Source organism: Dermacentor albipictus, chromosome 1, assembly GCF_038994185.2.
Source record: "Dermacentor albipictus isolate Rhodes 1998 colony chromosome 1, USDA_Dalb.pri_finalv2, whole genome shotgun sequence".
Taxonomy (NCBI): domain Eukaryota; kingdom Metazoa; phylum Arthropoda; class Arachnida; order Ixodida; family Ixodidae; genus Dermacentor; species Dermacentor albipictus.
In genome coordinates this window covers 2,818,442-2,839,878 of record NC_091821.1, presented here as the reverse complement: position 1 = coordinate 2,839,878, position 21,437 = coordinate 2,818,442, and the positions used below count along the sequence as shown (strand labels likewise).

At 47.1% G+C, this 21,437-nt stretch overlaps 1 protein-coding gene across 5 annotated transcripts in view; it reads right to left on the bottom strand.

Moving 5' to 3' along the window:
- Positions 1 to 21,437, bottom strand: part of LOC139054626 (acetylcholinesterase-1-like) — a 1,099,423-nt gene that overhangs the window by 442,432 nt on the left and 635,554 nt on the right. For all 5 annotated transcript variants that reach the window (XM_070531932.1, XM_070531935.1, XM_070531939.1 and 2 more), the window contains one exon: positions 9,644 to 9,715. In XM_070531932.1, the coding sequence (XP_070388033.1) occupies positions 9,644 to 9,715 (72 nt within the window). The remainder of the gene's footprint in view (positions 1 to 9,643; positions 9,716 to 21,437) is intronic.

Genomic DNA, 21,437 nt, shown 5'->3' with positions numbered 1-21,437 from the left:
ATGATGATTATGATGATGAATATATGGATAAACGACGACAATAGATATATGGAAACACAGGAAAAACAACAACAGTGAAGGGGAAGAGAAATTCAGCCATAATGAAGCACATATCCCTATGGGGATACAATAGGTACGAGGTCTTCCGAAGTATGTGGAAAGGTGTAATGATTCCAGGACTTACTTTTGGAAATGCGCTTGTTTGCTTTAAATCAGGGGTACAATCAGGACTCGACGGGAACCAAAAGTCAGTGGGTCGCCTCGCATTGGGCGCTCACGGGAAGATTACAAATGAAGCTGTGCATTGTTATGATATGGGCTGGACTAGTTTTGAAGTGAGGGAAGCTGGCAATAAAATTGAGTGTGAAGAAAGGCTGAGGAATATGGAAGAAAGTAATTGGGCTGGTAGAGTTCCGGTATCTGTACAGGAAAAACATTGATTCACAGTGGAGGAAAAGAACTGGGAAACGCATGCAGCACAAGGCCGAAGAAAGAAAAGGCTCCTGGGTACTTCCGCATGGCGAACGCTCGAAGCAGCAGTGTTGTTGCGTTTATAAAAATGCAGCTGTACGCACTGAAGAGATCAGTTGCTCTTATGATGTAGAGTGTAAAGTCGCTGAGCTCCCAATTGAAAACTGCACGGGAAAAGCTGTCAGCTATATCTGATGAAGCACTGTGCGATAAGCTGCGTGAGTTGGACATTCAAGAAGCGCAGGCAAGCTCTATTGAACGGTGCATAGCAGATGCTAAGTGTACCAATAAGAAGAACAGGCGTATTACTGAAGAATGGCTCCTACTCTGCCTTCTACTGCACATCCGCAGCCCGTCAGAATGCTCTTCTTTAAATAACTAAAACATCAAGCCGCTGCCTTGTGTTTTAACTGTAAGAAAGTATCTCTCAATGTTTTGTGTGAAGAGTGGGATTTGACACTTGGTTTTTCGCCACCTTCAAGAAAACTTTAGCGACCAAGAACACTTTTTAGAAGCATGGTATTCTGATCTTCGACGACATCCACGTCCGAAAGGAGATGAGATTGAATGCGACAACTACCTGTTACACGAGCCATATAGACTTTGGAGGTGAATTGGAATTGTCGCAGGAATTGGCAGACCATGGACTTGTTTTTACATTCCGTTCCTTTGGTGGAAATTATTCACAGCCTGTTGTGGTCTTCGCAAGTCACCGTCCTACAAAGGGCACTGTGTTGGCTCAGGTCATCGTAAAAGCCATTCTTCTGCTTATGTATGCTGGTTCATTTGTAGACGCAATCGTCTGTTATGGTGCTGCAACACACCCGTCAATGTGGAAACAGTTTGGTGTGACCGAATCGGTTGGTGATACACAAAACAGCTTCATCAGTCCTGCATGTGAGGACGGACTTGTTTTAGCGCGACAGCATTACGGAGCTCATGTCGCAGGAAAGCCGATGGCGTCGGCGTCGGCGGCGTTGGCTGCGGGCGAAAATTGGCGGAGGGCAATTCATAAATAAAAACAACTTGCAAGATGGGCTGGGTTGAAATCGAACCAGGGGCTCCGGAGTGTGAGGAGGAGACGTTACCATTCAGCCATGAGTTCGATGGTTCAAAGCGGCACAAAAGCGCCTCTAGTGAATGCGGTGTTGCCTTAGAAACGAGCCGTAGAAAGTTATACTGCGGTGCACATCGGTAATTATGAGCATGTAAATTACAGAAGTCGCAGTTAAGCGCGTAACGAAGTACGTTTCCGCAACATTTCTTCTGCGCTTGGCGCACACGCGGAGCCATCTTCCGGCAAACACAGAAGACCCCCTCCTCGCAATGTACAGCACTGCCCCAACAGGTGGAGCGCCACTCGCCCGCTTCTCCCCTTCGTCTCGTTGGAGCTCATTGGGGCCATGCGGGGACCGGTGCGAGGATGCCCCAATACCCTTGCGTTTAATAAGTTTTCTCGCTCTCTCCCCTTCCAACTTCCTGAGTGCGTCACTCGAGCCCTCGTATTTAGGCGACGTGGCTCCTCTTTCCGCTCACAGCGCAATTCCTAGTTGTAGCGTCCGATGCGGGATGCCTCTGACGTGATCGCTGCGCCGTAGCGCGTCTGGTGGGAAAGCGTCCCCTGCGATGTCTGCCGTGCTGCTGGCGAGGAGTCATACGTATGCGTGGTGCTCCCAAGCGAGATGGTGGACGATCCCATCGTGGCGCCAGCCCCATGATGGCGGCCGCCTTCATGGCGCGTTGTGGCCCTGCTGTCCGTGCCGATCACGACGTTTGGCTAGCGTAGATCGTTTCTCCCTCCGACAAACCGAGTTCTTCGGTTCGTTCCGCTTGCTCAGGCGCTCGTTTGGTCTTGGTGCGACTCAAGAGCATGCCGAGCGAATGAGTGGGCGGTGCGAATGTGGTGCGATAACGCTATCCGGTTTCACTCTTGAAGGCGAAGCTTAAGCGTCCTCCAAGTTTTTTGTTTTCTATGACGCACCATACCTTGTCAAATGCGTGCGTAACCGTCCCTTGAAGGAAAAAATGTTTTGTCTTGATGGCACACACGTGTTTTTGTCTCATTGTGACAAGCTCTATGCGGTAGACACTAAAAATGCAGGCACCCTCAGAGTTAGTCCAAAGCTTTCGTTTTCTCATTTGAACCTGACAAACACAGGAAAGATGAGAGTGAAACTTGCAACACAACTGTTCAGTATTAGTGTTGCGAAAGTTTAGAGTTGTATTCGAACAAAGGTACACTGGGCCTTGAAGATTTCAAAGGCACCGTCGATTTCACGGTGCGAATTACCGACCTTTTTGATGCCATAAATCGCAGACACCCTAAAGAAGGTCTTAGATTAGGCGGAAATGGATTTGAAGTGCTGGAATCCTCTCTACAGTGGCCTAATGATTGGGAGGAAGAGGTCAAGGCAGGACGAATACGAAATCAAAATTTTCTCTCACAAACGACAGCTGAGGGCTTGCGAGTGACTATGCTGTCGACAATTCAGCGTTCAAACTAGTTGTTAAAGAGATGTAATTTCAAATATGGCGTAACTGTAAAGTTTAACCAAGACGTTTTGGAAAAGTTTTTTGGTGTCACAGGCCAAGCTCAGAGCCAAAATGAACATCCCTGCTTGCCGACGTTTTTGCAATTATACATCACGCTATTCGTTTACACTCTCGTAAAGCCACCCAAAATACGGAAATTGCCAGTTACTGCCCAATGAAGAGCCACCTCTCCTTAGCTCGTCTGATTTGACATCAGTTCTTAAAACAGATGTGCCCAGTCAATCACAGCTGCACGGGATAAAGAGTAGGCTTAACGGATTCGTGTAGATGGCATTGAGTGTGAGGATGTATTTGACTCTGTACCTGCATCAGACATCATCACCGACTGCATAATGTACTATGTATGCAGGTTTCTGCGCACGAAACTCCTAAAAAACTAATTGTTCACTGCGCAAGCTTGGATTGACTGCAACAGGTTATCTGTCAAGAGCTGAAGCAGCTCTTGTAATTTTTAAGACAAGAGGAGGACTAACGCACCCAAATGCTGCCCTATTTCATCTTTTGATAGAAACTGAACGAAAATTTCAGAAGCACTCTGGCGAGGAGCAGGCGTATGATTTAACCATTGACTTTGTGTTAGACAATTACAACCTGTCATTTCCATGTCAGGAATGTAAAGTAGACATCATGCCAAAAGGTCTGCAATACTATGCGGATGCGGCAATATTGCAAGCAACTCAAAAAGAATGACAACAAGAAATCTCCAAAGTTGCGCAAGCTTTCGAAACTAGTCCAGTGAGTTGCTGCCTCAAAGTTGAAGTTATAGTTTTTGTTTTTCACGTGTGTTTCCAATACTGCTTTCCTTTTGATTTGAATTCGTGCTGTCTTATTGTGTTCCTGAGGACGCACTTAATTAAAATAAAGCAATGTGTTCAAGAATAAATGCATCTCTACATCACTGTCATAAGGTGCCGTCTTTAAGTTCATGCACGTCATGAGTTCGTCCTTTCCTATGAACCATCCCTACCTGCGTGGGCTGTCCTTCTCTTCCTGTGCGAAAGCTACGCTTGTAACACTGCGAATGTTTAGGGTTTTACGTGCTAAAACCACGATATGATTATGAGACACGACGTAGGAGGGCTCCGGAAGCTTCGACGATGGGTGTTCTTTAACGTGCACTTACATTGCACAGTAAACGGGCCTCTAGCATTTTCACCTCCATCGAAAGGCGACCGCCGCAGCCGGGATTGAACCAGCGACCGTCAGTCAACAGCCGAGCACCCTAATCACTGTACCACCACGGTGGACCGGCTACGCTCGTAAAGACTCCACACATCCAGATGGACGTGTTCCTTAAAGGACCAAGTCGTAATGCTCTCTCTGGGCCACTATGTAAGACAGACAGTGAAAAATATCACTTGGATGGGAACAAAGAAGAATCGGAAACACACACGCACAACTGTATATAAGTTTCCCCTTCTCGCGGTGCCAAACCAAGATGTTTTTCCGCCGGTGCCTGAAACTTAGCTGCTGGTACTTCGCTAAAATTCACTGTTTTATGTGCGACAAGCTAGCGTTAACAAAGGTTGTATTCATCACACATTTTTAATGCGTAATCAATGACAGCTAATTGCTTCGAACGTCCGAGACAGCAATCGACAGTATGTTTTCCTGCTGTAATACTACGCCTTATCCGTTATTTTCGTCTAACTAGGCAAACACTACTTCAACAAACAAAACTAACTTCTGTCATACTTCAACGAGACTTCACTGTCGTATGCGTAAATGGACGATTTCACATGTCCAAATGCGAAGACAGCCCCGTATCACGAACCTTCGAGGTGGTAAATTCACATATTGAACAGATATCTATGGCTGTTTCGTCAAAATCTCATAGTTGTTCGCCGTTTTTATCTCTTTGCGTTAGTTATGGCTTGAAGGCTGAGTTTTTTTATTTTTTTCGAGTGGTGTTCTTAGCCCTGAAGCGACCACGCATGACATGTCGCATCGGCCACGGATACTGTAGCGCCATCTCGGGCCCTCTGCACAAGACGCAGATCGAAGCTCCCCCTTTCCGGAGGCGCCGTTGGTCCACCTCAAATACTTCTAACACCGTGGGTCATAGTTCGAGAACCAGACTTCGGCATAAGTCAAGTCTCCCCATGAGTAAGCAGCAAGAGCTGAAAAGCCTTCTCCAATAATACAAAGGCTTCTTTTTGACGTCATCGAGCCTTCTCTTTCTGAGCTAAGGAGCAACCAGCCTTCGAAGAGGCCTTGGGCGTATCCTGCAGTCTGGGTGAAAGGAAAGGATGGAGCCAACAACAACATTCATCATACAAGATGTGGACGTGCTCAACAAGGTGCGCTGCAGGGACCATAGAATGGTAAGAACTTGAATTAGCCTAGACTTGAGGAAGGAAGGGAAGAAACTGATCCATAAGAACCCGATCATTGAGTTAGCGGTAGGAGGGAAAATAGAGGAATTCCGGATCAATCTACAGAACAGCTATTCGGTCTTAGCTCAGGAATCGGACCTTAATGTTGAAGATATGAACGACAGTCTTATGGGCATCATTAAGGAATGTGCAATAGAAGTCGGCGGTAACTCCGTTAGACACGATGCCAGTAAGCTATCGCAGGAGACGAAAGATCTGATCAAGAAACGCCAATGTATGAAAGCCTCTAACACTACAGCTAGAATAGAACTGGCAGAACTTCCCAAGTTAATCAACAAGCGTAAGACAGCTCACATAAGGAAGTATATAATGTACAGAATCGAACATGCTCTCAGGAACGGAGGAAGCCTAAAAGCAGTGAAGAGGAAACTAGGAATTGGAAAGAATCTGATGTATGCGTTAAGAGACGAAGCTGGCAATATCATTACAAATATCAATGAGATCGTTCAAGTGGCTGAGCAGTTCTATAGAGATATATACAGTACCAGTGGCACCCACGATGATAACGGAAAATCGAATCGTTTAGAAGAAATTTATATCCCACATGTAACGCCTGAAGAAGGAAAGAAAGCCTTGGGTGCTATGCAAAGGGGCAAGGCAGCTGCGGAGGATCAGGTAACCACAGAATTGTTGAACGATGGTGGGCGGATTGTTCTAGAAGAACTGGCCACCCTGTAAACGCAATGCCTTATGACCTCGAGTGTACCTGAATCTTGGAAGAACGTCAAATCTTAATCCATAAGAAAGGGGACGCCAAGGACATTAAAAATTATAGACCGATCAGCTTACTGTCCATTGCCTACGAAGTATTTACTAAGGTAATCGCAAATAGAATCAGGAACACCTTAGACTTCCGTCAACCAAAGGACAAGGCAGTATTCACTAAGGGCGACTCAACAATAGATCATATTCACACTATCAATCAGGTGATAGAGAAATGTGCGGAATATAACCAACCCTTATATATCGCTTTCATTGATTACGAGAAAGCGTTTGATTCTGTCAAAACCTCAGCAGTCATGGAGGTATTACGGAATCAGGGTGTAGATGAGCCGTATGTGAAAATACTGAAATATATCTATAGCGGCTCCACAGCCACCGTAGTCCTCCATAAAGAACGCAACAAAATAACAATTAAAAAAGGCGTCAGGCAGGGACATACGATCTCTTCACTGCTATTTACAGCCTGTTTACAGGAGGTATTCAGAGACCTGGATTGGGGAGAATTGGGGATAAAAGTTTATGGATAATGCATTAGGAGCTTGCAATTCGCTGATAATATTGCCTTGCTTAGTAACTCGGGGGACCGACTGCATTGCATGCTCACTGACCTGGAGAGGCAAAGTAGAAGGGTGGGTCTAAAAATTAATCTGCAGAAAACTAAAGTAATGTTTAACAGTCTCTGAAGAGAACACCAGTTTACGATTGGTAGCGAAGCAATGGAAGTGGTAAGGGAATACATCTTTTTAGGACAGGCAGTCACCACGGATCGGAATCATGAGACTGAAATAACCAGAAGAATAAGAATAGGCTGGGGTGCGTTTGGCAGGCATTTCCAGTCATGAATATCAGGTTGCCATTATCCCTCAAAAGAAAAGTGTATAACAGCTGTGTCTTACCAGTACTCACCTACGGGGCAGAAACCTGGAGGTTTACGCAAAGAGTTCTACTTAAATTGAGGACGACGCAATGGGCTATGGAAAGAAGAATTATGGGTGTAACATTAAGGGATAAGAAAAGAGCAGATTGGTTGAGGGAACAAACGCGAGGTAATGACATCTTAGTTGAAATCAAGAAACAGAAATGGACAAGGGCAGGACATGTAATGAAGAGGGAAGATAGCCGATGGTAATTAAGGGTTATGGACTGGATTCCAAGGGAAGGGAAGCGTTGCAGGGGGCGGCAGAAAGTTAGGTAGGCGGATGAGATTAAGAAGTTTGCAGGGACGACATGGCCACAATTAGTACATTACCGGGGTAGTTGGAGAAGTATGGGAGAGGCCTTTGCCCTGCAGTGGGCGTAACCAGGCTGATGATGATGATGACTGTGGCGCCATCTCGGGCCCTCTGCACAAGACGCGGACCGAAGTTCCCCCTTTCGGAACGTGCCGTTGGTCCACCTCAAGTGCATCTAACAGCGTGGTTCATAGTTCGAGAAGCAGAGTGCAGCATGAGTCAGAGTCTCCCCATCAGTAAGCAGCAAGAGCTGAAAAGCCTTCTCCAATAATACAAAGGCTTCTTTTTGACTTCAAGGAGGTATCGAGAAACACCAGTTGCGAAGCATCGCATAGTAACCAAAAATGCTTCGGCCACTCTGTGAGAGCCCGTACCAAGTTTTCACGCGGAAACGCGAAGGAATAAATCGACAAGTCGATAAAATGCTGCAGCACGTAACCATCCAGCCTTCGAAGAGGCCTTGAGCGTATCTTGTAGTCTAGGTGAATGAAAAAGACGGAGCCTTGTAGTTCTGAAACGATGATCGTCGGCTGAGCAAGATTACGAGGGAGGACGTATACGCTCTCCCACAGATAAATATTACATTGGACCAGCTCTGTAGCGCTATGTGCTTCTTATCGATGGATAGCAAGACTGGCTACTGGCACTTACATGTCTAGAAGCTGCCGCTGCCGCTGACACTACTAGACACAGCAGCAGCAGCAGCAGCAGCAGCAGCAGCAGCCGCCGCCGCCACCACCGCTGTTGCGGCTGCTGCTGCTGCTGCCGCCGCCGTCGGCGCCACTGCCGCCGCCTCCAAATCTTTTTACCACGACGAACGCAGAGGCGTATTACAAATCTTCGGAAAAGACTCTAGGGCGCGTCAATGCAGCCTGTTGTGTAAAACAGAGGGAAGGATTCCAGCCGGAGATGATTTCATTTGTTACGTACACAAACTTCTGCAAGAAGATATTGTCCTCGGCTATAAATGCTGCAGTTTCTTTAGAATTCTGTGTTTCATTTCTTGTATCAAAACGTCATCTTGGTGCAAATTAAAGCTGTCCGAATTATTGCAGACGTTTGTTCGCTTAATACAAGCCGGCACCTCGACACTTCAAAAGTCTGTCCTCAATATGTTGCCCACGTATCTAATCAATTCAAACATTCCCATAGAGCTTCACAAAATTTCACAAGTACTGAAGGCCTTAAATCTTTTTACCACTACGAACGCAGAGGCGTGTCGAAAATTTTGAGGAAACACTCTAGGGCGTGTAAATACATCCTGTTCTGTAAAACAGAGGGAAGAATTCCAGCAGCAGATGCTTGCATTAGTTACGTCCACAAACTTCTGCAAGACGATCTTGTCCCCGGCCGGAAATGCTACATCTTTTATAGCATTCTGTGCTTCATTTCTTGGCTCACTGTGTTACAGAGTCAGGCCATAGCACCCTGATTCTTCCGTAATTCTGTGGAGAATATTCTTCCACCAATCTTTGAAAGGTTTGATCAATTAAAAAAACATGGAAAAGGAGCCTGAATGGTTCGAAATAGTCCTCTATTAGAATCACTCACGTACCGCATTGGTACTGAAGTTTTGTGACGATGCCACCATCGCAAACTCAACACTATTTAGCATTTTCTCCACTATGTATAAATAAAACTTAATGGGTTCTTTCGTAGTGCGTCAGTAGTACAATGGAAATGCAGCCTTTATTATGGTCCCGATGAGCAACAGATTTCCTATTCTGCTGCAGGGCCTCAAGATTCCGCCCTTGAATACTGGCTTTTCAATGCCGCTGAAACCTTGCACGAGGCAAGCAGACCATGCTTTAGAGTATTTAGGTTACATTTCATAAGCAATTTCCGTATGTTTTATTTGTTTACATGTTTAGTACACTTCGATTGCGCTAATCATGCATCACACGCGTTTATGACGTTTTCCTGCTTCATATATCATGCCCATGGTGGCTTTCCTGAAAATTATCCTGACTGAGGTAGTGCGTGACGTTGGCTGGAAGCCCATTGATTGGAAAAAATAATTGTGCGTTAATAAAAAATACGGGTACTCAATGTCTCAGTCACCAACACGATTTTAAATGGGCGAGGTTCTAGAAACGAGTCTGATTTGAGCACAGCTAGGCCTGCAGCCAGTAAATGACATTTTTCATTTTTCCCATTCTTTAAGAAAGTACGGCAATCGACAGTCGCTTAGTATTTCTTTTGTGAGCGGCTGCTGAATCGCTAAATACACAACACAGCAGCCTCCACGGGGTGACGGTGCTTGCTCACCATTTCCAGCTGACATGCTCGTCGATCTGGACGCCTTCCTTCGGCTCATCTTGCTTTGTGTGCCACAGAACTCTGCGAAAAAGCGAGCAAAAGCATAAGCACAACAACCGGCGGCTGCTGCTTCTGCTGCTACAGATGCAGAGGAACACATCGACCCACGAATACATGTAGACGACTACAAATAAAATAAACTGCTGGACACGAACCGGTCAACGGATGAAGATAAACCCAGCATTCTTTCGTCGTAATGCTTTGACCGTGGGCCACTGAGCGCAGAGCCGAAAGTCCCGCTTCCATCCTCGCTGCAACTCTCCAGCAAGTTTGCTACACAAGGTCGCAGAAGTTGTGCTTACACGTGTCCTTACGCTCTTTGTTTATTCAGGCACTAGTATTTTGCACTAGTATTTAGAAGTTTGAGGTTCAATGGCGCAAGGGCCAGGTATGGCCAAAGGGCGCCATGCTAGTATTAATGTTTTCGTAGTGGTCTGATGGGTTCAGTCAATTTAATGGGACGTGGCTATAAAGGTGCCTAAAAAGGGCTGGTGTAAATTGCATAAAATCTACACGTAATAAAATTATGGCAATGATTAATGACGTGTACTATGATCACTAAAACGCATTAAGAAAGAATGATGCAATACATAAATTTTGCGAAATGCTAAAATTGCCTAGAGTACCACTGCCTCGCCAGAGCCCTTGAAACACAAGGGTCCAGAGGCATGTTCTATACGAAAAAAATATATCACAGCGGAATCCTCTGAAGAAAGGAGGCGCTACGAACGTATGGGGCTAATAACATGTAACACAACATCTTTCAGGGAAGCTAGGATTGCGTTGGTGTCAAAGAGCGGTTCTGCACCAAGTAACATTCCAGGATGAAGGGGGATGCGCTGCCGGTATGCTAAGGGAAAATGTTGCTTTCAGATTCGACTTCCCGACACTTCAGGAGGACGTGGAGAACGGTCAGCCTCTCCCCGCATCTACCACGTGTTGGAGGCTCATTTCCAGTTAGTAAAAAGTTAAGGGTGCCAAATGTGTGTCCTATTCTCAGACGACCGAATATCACTCACATCTGTTCGGCGTGATTTTGGTCCAGAAGGCCAGAAACCTAATTGTGGCTTTATTACGTGCAGCTTATTATTTCCTTCGACACCCCACAAGCGTTGCCAGTAGTTTCGCAGTTTCCTTCGTAAGAAGGGCTTCAAATATGTGACAGGGACTGCCGCATTATAATTAACAGCGTGCGATGCAATTGATGTGGCCATCTGGTCCGCTAGAACGTTACCCTGGATGGCGCTATGGCCAGGCACCCAGCATATAATAACATGCTGGTTAGATATACACAGTTTACACAAGACGGAATAGAGTTCAATAATTACAGGATTTTTGCGCTTACCGAATGATATCATAGACTTCGCAACACCTAGGGAGTCCGTATATATAACTTATTTTTTTAGTATTGATTTCCTTATATGCTTCAAAGCCGACAATAGTGCGTAGGCCTCAGCCGTAAAGATACTAGTTTTCGGATGCAGTACATCGTATTCCGGGAAGGATGGGCCGATGGCTGCATAGGAAAACCCCTTCGTGTGACTTCGATGCGTCTGTGTAGAACTCCGTGCAGGAGTGCTTGTACTGGAGTTCCCTGAAGTGCATTTGGATTTCAATCTCTGGAGCGTGCTTTGTAACTTGCATGAAAGATATATCGCATTGTAGCAGCTGCCACTCCCAAGGAGGCAGCATCTCAGCTGGACGCATTAGGCGTAGTTTGAGGAGTGGGACGTTCATTTCAGCGCTAAGCTCCCTCACACGCAGTGAAAAGAGCTGTCTTACAGAGGGACGATTACGAAAGAGTGTAGCATATGTCATATCGTTAACAGTATTAAAACATGGATGTTGAGGATTAGAGCGCACTTTCAGAAAATATGTTTGGCTGATGTATGTTCTCTGCAGATGGAGTGACCGCTCATTTCATTTTACATATAAACTTTCAATGGGACCTGTTCTGTAAGCGCTAGTGGCCAGTCGGATTCCTAGATGGTGGACCGGATCTAGCATCTTTAGCGCGCTCAGGGCGGCAGAATGATAAATCACGGCACGATAGTTCAATCGTGATCGAATGAGGCTCTTGTACAGATTCATCAAACATTTTCTGCTGCCACCCCATGTTGTATGGGATAGAATTTTCAGTAAGTTCATTGTATTTAAACATTTCAATTTGATATACTTTGTGTGTGGAATAAATGTTAGTTTAGAGTCAAGTATGATGCCCAAGAACTCGTGCTCGTTGTTCACAGGGATTTGCTGACCATACATTTCGATATTGGGATCTGCAATGAGCCCTTTCTTTCTTGTGGAAAGCACACAAAAACTTTGTTGGGGTTCACTTGAAATCCGTTTTCATCCGCCCATTTGGGACACTAGCCCTGTTGTATTTGCCTCTGGCCCACTGCAAGGTTGCAGGATTAGAAACCTATTTGTATGTCATCTAGGTAAACAGAATAAAAAGTGGCTGGCGGTAATGAAGGCCGAAGCGTACTCATCTTTACGATAAAGAGCGTGCAGCTAAGCACACCTTCTTGCGGTACACCAGTTTTTTGTATAAAAGGTCGCGACAATACATTGCCGATCTTGACGCGAAAGGTATGTTTAGACAAATAGCTTTCTAGTATGTCTAGCATATTTCCACGAATGCTCATTTGCGACAAGTCTCGCAAGATCCCGTATCGTCACGCTGTGTCATGCGCCTTCTCCATATCGAGGAATATCGATAAGAACAAATGTTTATGTACGAATGCATCACAGATATTTCCTTCAATGCGTACAAAATGATCAGTCGTGGACCACCCTTTTCTTATGCCATACTGATAGGGATCAAGCATATGGTTCAGTTCAAGGAAATGTATTAGTCTACGATTAATCCTTTTCTCAAACAGCTTACATAGGCAACTTGTAAGAGCTATCGGGCGATAACTTGCCGCTAAGGAAGGGCCTTTACCCAGCTCCATGGCAGGAATAACAATAGCTTTCTTCCATGAGGATGGGAGGTATCCGGCAGCCCAGATAGAGTTGAAAAGTGCCAGAAATGTCATTTGTATGTCTTCGTGTAAGTTCTTAATCATGTCATACATGATTCTATCAACTCCTGGTGCTGAGCTCCTACATGTGAACAATGCAACTTTAAGCTCGGCAATATTAAAAGGACGGTTATATGGTTCATCCGGACGGCATTTGCGATCCAGTGTCTTAAGTTCAGCTAATTGTTTATATTTGAGGAATGATCTTGTGCAATGTGTGGAACTTGATACATGTTCGAAGTGTTCGCCCAGAGCGTTGACCTGGTCTTCCACTAATGGCAATGGGTAGATTTGTTGCCCCTTTATCTTTCTTACACCATTCTATGCTTTGAACTCTTGGATGAAAGAAGTGATGCCCGAGAGAAACTTCTCTCAGCTAGCCCTCCTTGCCTGTCTCCGCATGCGCCTTCCTTGCGATTTTGCCAGTTTAAATTCTGTGAGGTTTTCTGCAGTCGGGGAGCGACGCAGGAGACCCCACGCTTTCGTTTGTTTCTTTCGTGCCAGCGAACTAGGGAACACGTCTTTTACATGACAGTCCTAGCATTTCTGGAACGACTTTTTCTGCTGCGTCGAGCATAAAAGAAGTATAATACGCTACTGCTTCCTCTATGCTAAAATCGGTGATAACATGTCCTGATAAGTACGTTGATTCCTTAAAATGATCCCATTCGGTGGAGGCTAGTTTCCACCGGGAGGTATGTGGGGGGCATTCGTGTTGACGTACTGAATTTAACATTAAAGGGAAGTGGTCACTTTCATAGGGATTTTTGGCTACATGCCATTGCAAGTCCGGGAAAAAATGAAAGAGAGCCAATCGACACGTCTATTGATGAATATGAATTATGGTGAATATTATAATACGTTGGCTTCTTCTTGTTGAAGAGGCATGCACCGGAGTTCACAAGAAAATTTTCCATGAAATGACCTCTCGTGTCACATCGCGAGTCTCCCCACATAGTGCTGTGGGCATTAAAACCGCCTACGAGTATGTATCGGTCCGGAAGCTGATCAATTAGGTTATAAAAATCACTTTTTCTGAAATGACAATTAGGAGGTTTGTATATGCAGCATACACTGATCAATTTATTAAAAAGAATTGCCCGAATTGACACTGCCTCAAGGGGCGTCTGAAGGGCGACATGGTGACAAGCTACGGACTTATCCACAACTATTGCTACACCGCCAGATGAGGTATTCGCCTCATTGCGGTCTTTATGGCAGATTGTGTAGTGACGGAAAAATTGTGTTCGTAGGTTTCAGATGCGTCTCTTCAACACACAGCAACTTTAGATTGTGTTTGTGTAGGAGTTCTCTAATGTCGTCGAGGTTACGGAGAAGTCCTCTAACGTTCCCTTGTAGTATTTGTGTATTCATTTTGCTATATGTGCTGGGTGCTGTGTGTTTAAGAGACGAGGATTAGCTCACGCGCCCTTTGCAGGCGCCATCACAGGAGTTTTTTTTTTTTGAACGATCGAGAGAGTCTCGCTGCTCCTTAGGCACTGGCCGCGTCGTCATGCTGGTGGTTGTGTCCATCGCCTCTTGCGAGGCACTGGACACGTGCTCTTCCAAGCTCTTTGTTTGACGTGAAGGCCTCGGCACGTTGGACGAGGCCTTTGAGGCCACCTGCCCGGAGGTAGATGGCCCCTTCTGCTGGGTTGACAGAGCAGCGCTAGCTCAAACCGCCGCGGGGGCAGATGGCGTAACTGCCATCTGCCCCCGCGCTTGTGGGTCGGACAGCCGCCGGAAGCCGTTGTGTCGCTGCCTCCTGACGCGTCACATCGGCAAAGGTGTTCTTTGGCAGGAAGGATACCCGCCTGCGTGCATGCTTGAATCTTATGTTTTATTTACTTTAATTGTAACAATTTCCTTTTCTTTCCTCCAAGATGGGCACGACCACGAGTATGCAGCATGCTCTCCATCACAGTTTACACAGTGGAGAGAGTTTTCACAAGATTCAGAGGTGTGCTCATGAGCACTGCATTTCGCGCAAGTTTAGCCGCCTTGGCAGCTCCGTGAGCTGTGACCGAAACGCTGATATTTGAAGCGTCGCCGGGGACTGGGGATGTATGGCCGAACGCAAAGCTTTATATACCCGGCCTCGATAAACTTGGGCAGAACACTTGTGCCAAAAGTTAGTATTAGGCATTTGGTGTGTATTTCCTTATTGTCACGCCTCATCTTGATTCGTTTGACGTTGATGACGTTCTGCGCACTGAAGCCCTCCAGGAGTTCAGCTTCAGTCAGCTGCCAGTGATCATCATCGGAGACTACGCCACGGGTGGTATTCATAGTACGACGATGTGGGGATACTCTTACTCGGGTGTCCCCAAATGTTACTATATTGGGTAGCTTTTCATATTGTTTCTGGTTGCGGAGCTCCAAGAGGAGATCACCGCTTTCCATCTTGGATGCTTTGTAACCTGTACCTAAAACTTGGGTGAGAGACTTAGACACGAGGAATGGTGACATTGTTCGCACGGGTTTGTCTGGTTGTTCGGAGTGGACTACATGGAAGCGAGGGAAAGTTTCTTTTTGACGGGCAAAAAACTCGGAGACATCATCGGTGGGCCCCCTCTTCAGGGAGCGATCAGGTTGTGGGGGGAAGGAAGTAGCCACAAAAGAGTTATTTCGGCAGTAACGCCAGCCACCCATCGCGGAGTCGTAAAAGGGGACGCTGCAGGACCTGTCAAACACAGCCTGCAAACGCCAGCTGTACATCACCACTATAACCAAATATATTATAACTTAGGTTGGCTATTCACACAAGGTTAACCCTTGCTGCCTGGAGAAAATTGGAAGTATAGGGAAGCCAGGAGAAGAAAGGAAAGATGAAAAGTGAGAGAAAGACGAAGGCTGGAGGGAGAGAGAGACGGGAAAAGGCAACTACCGATTTCCCCCGGGTGGGTCAGTCCGGGGGTGCCGTCTACGTGAAGCCGAGGTCAAAGGGGTGTGTTGCCGGCAGCGAGGGGCCGTAGCGGTCCAAACACCCGGCATTGGCTCAACCCCCAGGATCCACTTTTCCCCGGACACAGCTAAGCCGTGCACGGTAAGACGCGGGAGAGTCCAACACTCGTGTGCTCGGGTACGTGGTGTCGCAACACACCAAATGCCTTCTGAGGCAAACGCCCCTGCGGAGTAGGCACTATTCTTTAACAAAGCGCTCAACACCATGTCGTTAGTGCTACCTGGATTCCGTAACCTGATATGGCGTTCTGCTGAAGAATGATGATATCCTACGTTGGTCATTTTTCTGCGAACCTGTTACATTGCCCATTCTAAATTTATTCAAAGCAGTAGAATAATAATGCTGCTATACGAATGGTAGTTTAGGTAGGACACAATCGTTCCAGCACGCCCTATTGCAGAACCCAGTGCGCAGCGCCGTGTCAGGTTACAGCCTCAGCCGGATGCTTGGACGTTGGACTGGCACGGCATACAGGGAGGCGCTGGGTACTGGGGTCAAAAGCAGCTTTAGAGTGAGGAAAACGTGGTGCCTGCCTACCGTATATATTCTTCTAATAAATAAAGCGGCAGGGAAAATTTCAGAGCAAGAAAATAAATGGTAAACAACCACCTTAACCACTAATATGCGATCCTCTCGCCTACATAACACAAGTCGACCGCTTTATCACTACGCCACGCGAGTAGGTTCCGATGGTGGAGTATTTTAACGTGTGAACATCCAGATGTAGTTTCAATTACCGCTTACATGTCGCCCACAGTCATGGTAGATGGGCTTCTTTCGCTGCAACCAAAACGCCTTATCTGAGATTTTAAAAAACGTCCTTATCGAACAGTATACCGTGAAGTGCAACGACTGTGTAGAGTTGATGAGTAAATGCATGTTGCCAATTACAGTAAAGAAGAAACAGAAGGCAACGACCAAGAGCACACCGACGTGCAGCATGTTAAAAAGGGAGGATGACAAAGAACCAACACTATGGCGCGAATAGTAATAAATAAAGGAAAAACCAACCAATTGGTCAAACACGCGAAGCTCAAAAAATTGGATGAGGAACAGAAAGTTTGCAAGAACCAATCCTGGGAACACGCAAGGCCCAAGGAGAAAAATAAGGTGAATCGCATTGTAGAACGGGGGTGGAGTTCCACGACATAGGTCGGACACCGGAGTGGGAGCTGAAGACGGGCCATCAAGTTCTGGACCCGAATCACCAGGCCTTCATATTAACGAGACAACCTGTCAACCTGTTCCTGCACTTCCTGACTTCGCTGGGTCAAGGAATTCCACTTCGAGACCTGTGAAATCGTGCACCCATTGGCGGAACGAGACCGGTCGGTCTACGGGCCTCAGCTTACGTGCCTGACTAGGACGTCCCGATCTCCGGCCGCTTCCGTCCTCGAGGCTTCGAGTGTGGCGCCTGCGTCCTGCTTGCATGCAGGAATAGCCGTGCTCCAGTCATCAACTCGTCGCTCCACCACATCACTAGTTTGGTGAAATCAGCGCTGCTACTATCGTTGCCTCACCCACCACCAATCAACGTTGAACTGTTGTTGCGTTGACAGCACCGCGTGCTTCCGCTCGCGACAGGGGGTAATGCTACTTAGTGTTGGAGTTTTGTTGTTCTAAGTTGTGATGGCCGGTTGCTGTGAATATTTCACTTTGGTCTTGTTTCCGATTTTTTTTTGCTCCTGTAAGCATCCATTACTGTGTGTACCATTGACCACAGTTTTGTCCTTATTTGGGGCGTGCAAGTTCTGCCTCAGTAACCCGCAGTGAAACTAGAAAGAACCTGCATCACAAAAGTAATTTTAGTTTGTGATGGGCACTAGGGATAAAAAATGCGGATCCCACGAACGGTGGGAATTGATGTATGGGAAGCAATCCCGACACGTTCCTTCCATATATCAACTCGAATGGCGAGAGGACCAGACTTGCTTGAGGCCGCTGTGATAGTGCAGAGACGCTACACGCTGTGAACCACTAGTGCACTCTTGGACTTTGACCATTCTTTCTATTCTTCGCGCGCACCTAATTTTACCAGCAGCCTTTTTTTTTCAAAAAACCAAAAACTTTTGCAAAGGCAGTTGACGTTGCACTTGTGTTGTGAGACGTCCTTGACGAATCTAACGCAAGCCAAAGAAGGAACAAGCCACAGCCCGGGCAAATAGGTGGCGGCAAACGGAAAAGGGACAAGGCAGAGAGCGTGCGCTGCTGGGGGGAGGGGATTGAAAGATGGGCGACGTGGAAGCGGTTCGTGGAGCAGAATAAAAGAAAAATACTAGGCAGAGGAAGGAGGGAGCCCTGCTATTCCAAGGGACAGGACTGTTCCGGGAATACCCGCGGACGACGGTCCACGGACGACCTGAGCCTGGTGGATGGAGCCGACTGGCCGGTCTGGCGAGAGGACCCGCGCCTGCCCTACAACCTGGGCCCCGCTGAACGTTGCTGAGTGCTGTCGCGCCCCGGCCCGACCAACGCTTACCGAAGAACGCGCTCACGACCCGTGCGCCAACTGTTCCTAAGCGCTGATCCAACACTCAGCCCAACTGACGTCTCCCGGCGAACGCAGCCGGGACCCGTTCATTGACCATGCTGGTCGCGACTATACCAAGCGTCGCGTTGAGGCCAGCTTCGACAAGGCACCCTGCGGTTCATCCACTGCCGCACCCGCGGCAACTGCCCCGTCATCCAAGCCGACGCGATTTTTTCCCGGTGACAAATTGTTTATACCACCATTGTGATTTATGACATATCGCGTCCTTAACAGGTATAGTAGAGAAACAATTAAACAACTCCATAGCTTTGATCACACCATATTTATTACTTCCTGCCAGGTATCAAAAACCCCTTAGTCTCCAAAAGTAGCGCCAACGACATCTCACCTGCTCCGCTCCACTCCCGCTCTCGGCCAGAACCACCTACACTAAAAGTAGGCCTCGGCACTCCTCCCGTGACATCACCACATTCAGCCCGTCCGGCTCTGCTTGACGCACCATCGCAAGAAATAGAAAGCACAATACTGCAGCATGCTTGAGGGTATACCTCTGGAATTTATTTACATTCAATATAAATTTAGCACTGGCGTGATTTAAGGAACTAAGACAATTTCTTTCCACGTCAACTTCGACATTTGGAGCAAAGCTGACAATTGCCCCCATAAAACAAAGTGCACTACACAATCTGGGTCTAGAAAGACGATGCACCGGCAAAACAACTTTCTTTTTTCAGTCTATCACAGACAGCTGTACAATCCATATGACACACATTTTGCATTGGTTTCCACTATAACAAATTGACCTACGAACATACAACACTCACATCAATAAAATTTGACATACGTAAACCTCACTAGTTTAATAAAAAAATGTGCTGAACTTCACAATGCTGAATAATTAAAAATTTCCAGAGAAGTCAAGGCAACATAACACACGCTTTATATATTGTATGTATCATAGCATACACATTCGCGAAAACAGCACACATCATTTTCAAGTGAGGGTAATGAACTTTCTCTTTTTCCCATTATTCTTTTCTTTGTTTACCTTGTCGTTTTGGAGGCTGCGTGATTCTTCAGCAGAGTGTTTACTGCTGGATTAAGGATGTTCCTTAACATTGACTCTTGACTGTGACCAGTTGCACAAGTGTCAAAGTCTTGACTGTCATGGAGCAAATACTTCATCACACTTAGAAGAGCAGCTCTCTGATTACTCTCTGCATGAAACATATTATCATATTCCTTGCCTGTAATATTGTTACTTAGGAAGACGCAGACAAAAAGCTATATACAAGTATATTTACAAGGGAATACGCCACACTTGGCCAAGAGGCAACAGCCCGCGCTAGCCTCTAATCGTCGTCGTCGTCTTCTCCCTGCTCGCCTTTTCGTCACTGTAAACACTGTTCCGTAGCACTACCCCCGGCGGCAAAAGCGCCGTCCCGGAGTGACTAAAGGCCGGACTCGGAAGCAGTGTAGTAGGTCTTGAGCCTACTGACGTGCACGACATGTCTAGATGCCAGAGTAGATGACGAGGTTGAGCTCACAGGAGCAATTTCGTACGTCACAGGCGTCACCTGGCGCAGCACGCGGTAGGGCCCTGTGTATCGCGAAAGGAGCTTTTCTGAAAGGCCGACGTGACGAGTGGGCGACAACAGGAGCACGAGCGCACCAGACGAAAACTGTACGTCGTGGTGGCGGGAATTGTACTGACGCTGCGGAGTGGTTTGCGAGGCCGCCAGTTGAGCACGGGCAAGCTGGCGTGCATGATTGGCGAGGGCGATGGCGTCGCGCGCATACTCGCTTTTGAGATCGCAGCAGGAGGAAGTGCCGTGTCAAGGGGCAAGGTCGGTTCACGACCGTACAGTAGGTAAAATGGAGAAAATCCGGTGGTGTCGTGCCTGGAAGAATTGTACGCAAATGTGACAAGGAAGGGCAATGTCCCAGTCGTGGTAGTCTTTGGAAACGTACTTGGACAGCATATCTGTAAGAGTACGGTTTAACCGCTCTGTCAGGCCATTGGCTTGAGGATGGTATGAGGTAGTCAGCTTGTGTAGAATGGAGCGGGAACGCACAATATCGGCGATAACTTTCGAGAGGAAGTTACGACCATGGTCAGTAAGCAGCTGTCGCGGGGCGCCATGAAGTACGATAATGTCACGCAAGAGAAAGTCCGCGACGTCAGTGGCGGAACTGGTAGGGAGAGCCCGCGTGATAGCATATAGGGTGGCGTAATTAGTTGCGACGGCTACCCATTTGTTCCCATAGGATGACGTGGTAAAGGGAACGAGGAGGTCTAATCCAACACAAAAGAACGGTTCCACAGGGACGGTGATCGGCTGGAAATGACCGGCAGGTAGCACCTGAGGTGTTTTCCGACGCTGGCAGGGATCACAGGCAGCAACATAGCGTCGGACGGAGCGCGCTAGACCAGGCCAATAGAAGCGGCGATGGACGTGGTCGTACGTGCGGTTGCCGCAAGATGTCCTGCAGTGGGTGCGTCATGAATCTCAGAGAGCACAGACTGTCGTAGATGTTTTGGCACGACTAGAAGAAGATCAGATGCGTCAGGGAGGAAGTTCCTTCGGTAAAGAATGCCGCCCTGAAGGATATATCTGCGAACGCATGCGTCGGTAGGTGTAGAGGGCAGACGCTCGATGAGTGCTCGCAGCGATAGGTCTCGGTACTGCTCATCGGCGGTGTTAGCGAAGGCAGACACAGAGAAAATTCCGCTGGCAGTACTACTATCGGCGTCGACAGGCTCGTCTACCGGACAGACAGACAGACAGACAGACAGACAGACAGACAGACAGACAGACAGACAGACAGACAGACAGACAGACAGACAGACAGACAGACAGACAGACAGACAGACAGACAGACAGACAGACAGACAGACAGACAGACAGACAGACAGACAGACAGACAGACAGACAGACAGACAGACAGACAGACAGACAGACAGACAGACAGACAGACAGACAGACAGACAGACAGACAGACAGACAGACAGACAGACAGACAGACAGACAGACAGACAGACAGACAGACAGACAGACAGACAGACAGACAGACAGACAGACAGACAGACAGACAGACAGACAGACAGACAGACAGACAGACAGACAGACAGACAGACAGACAGACAGACAGACAGACAGACAGACAGACAGACAGACAGACAGACAGACAGACAGACAGACAGACAGACAGACAGACAGACAGACAGACAGACAGACAGACAGACAGACAGACAGACAG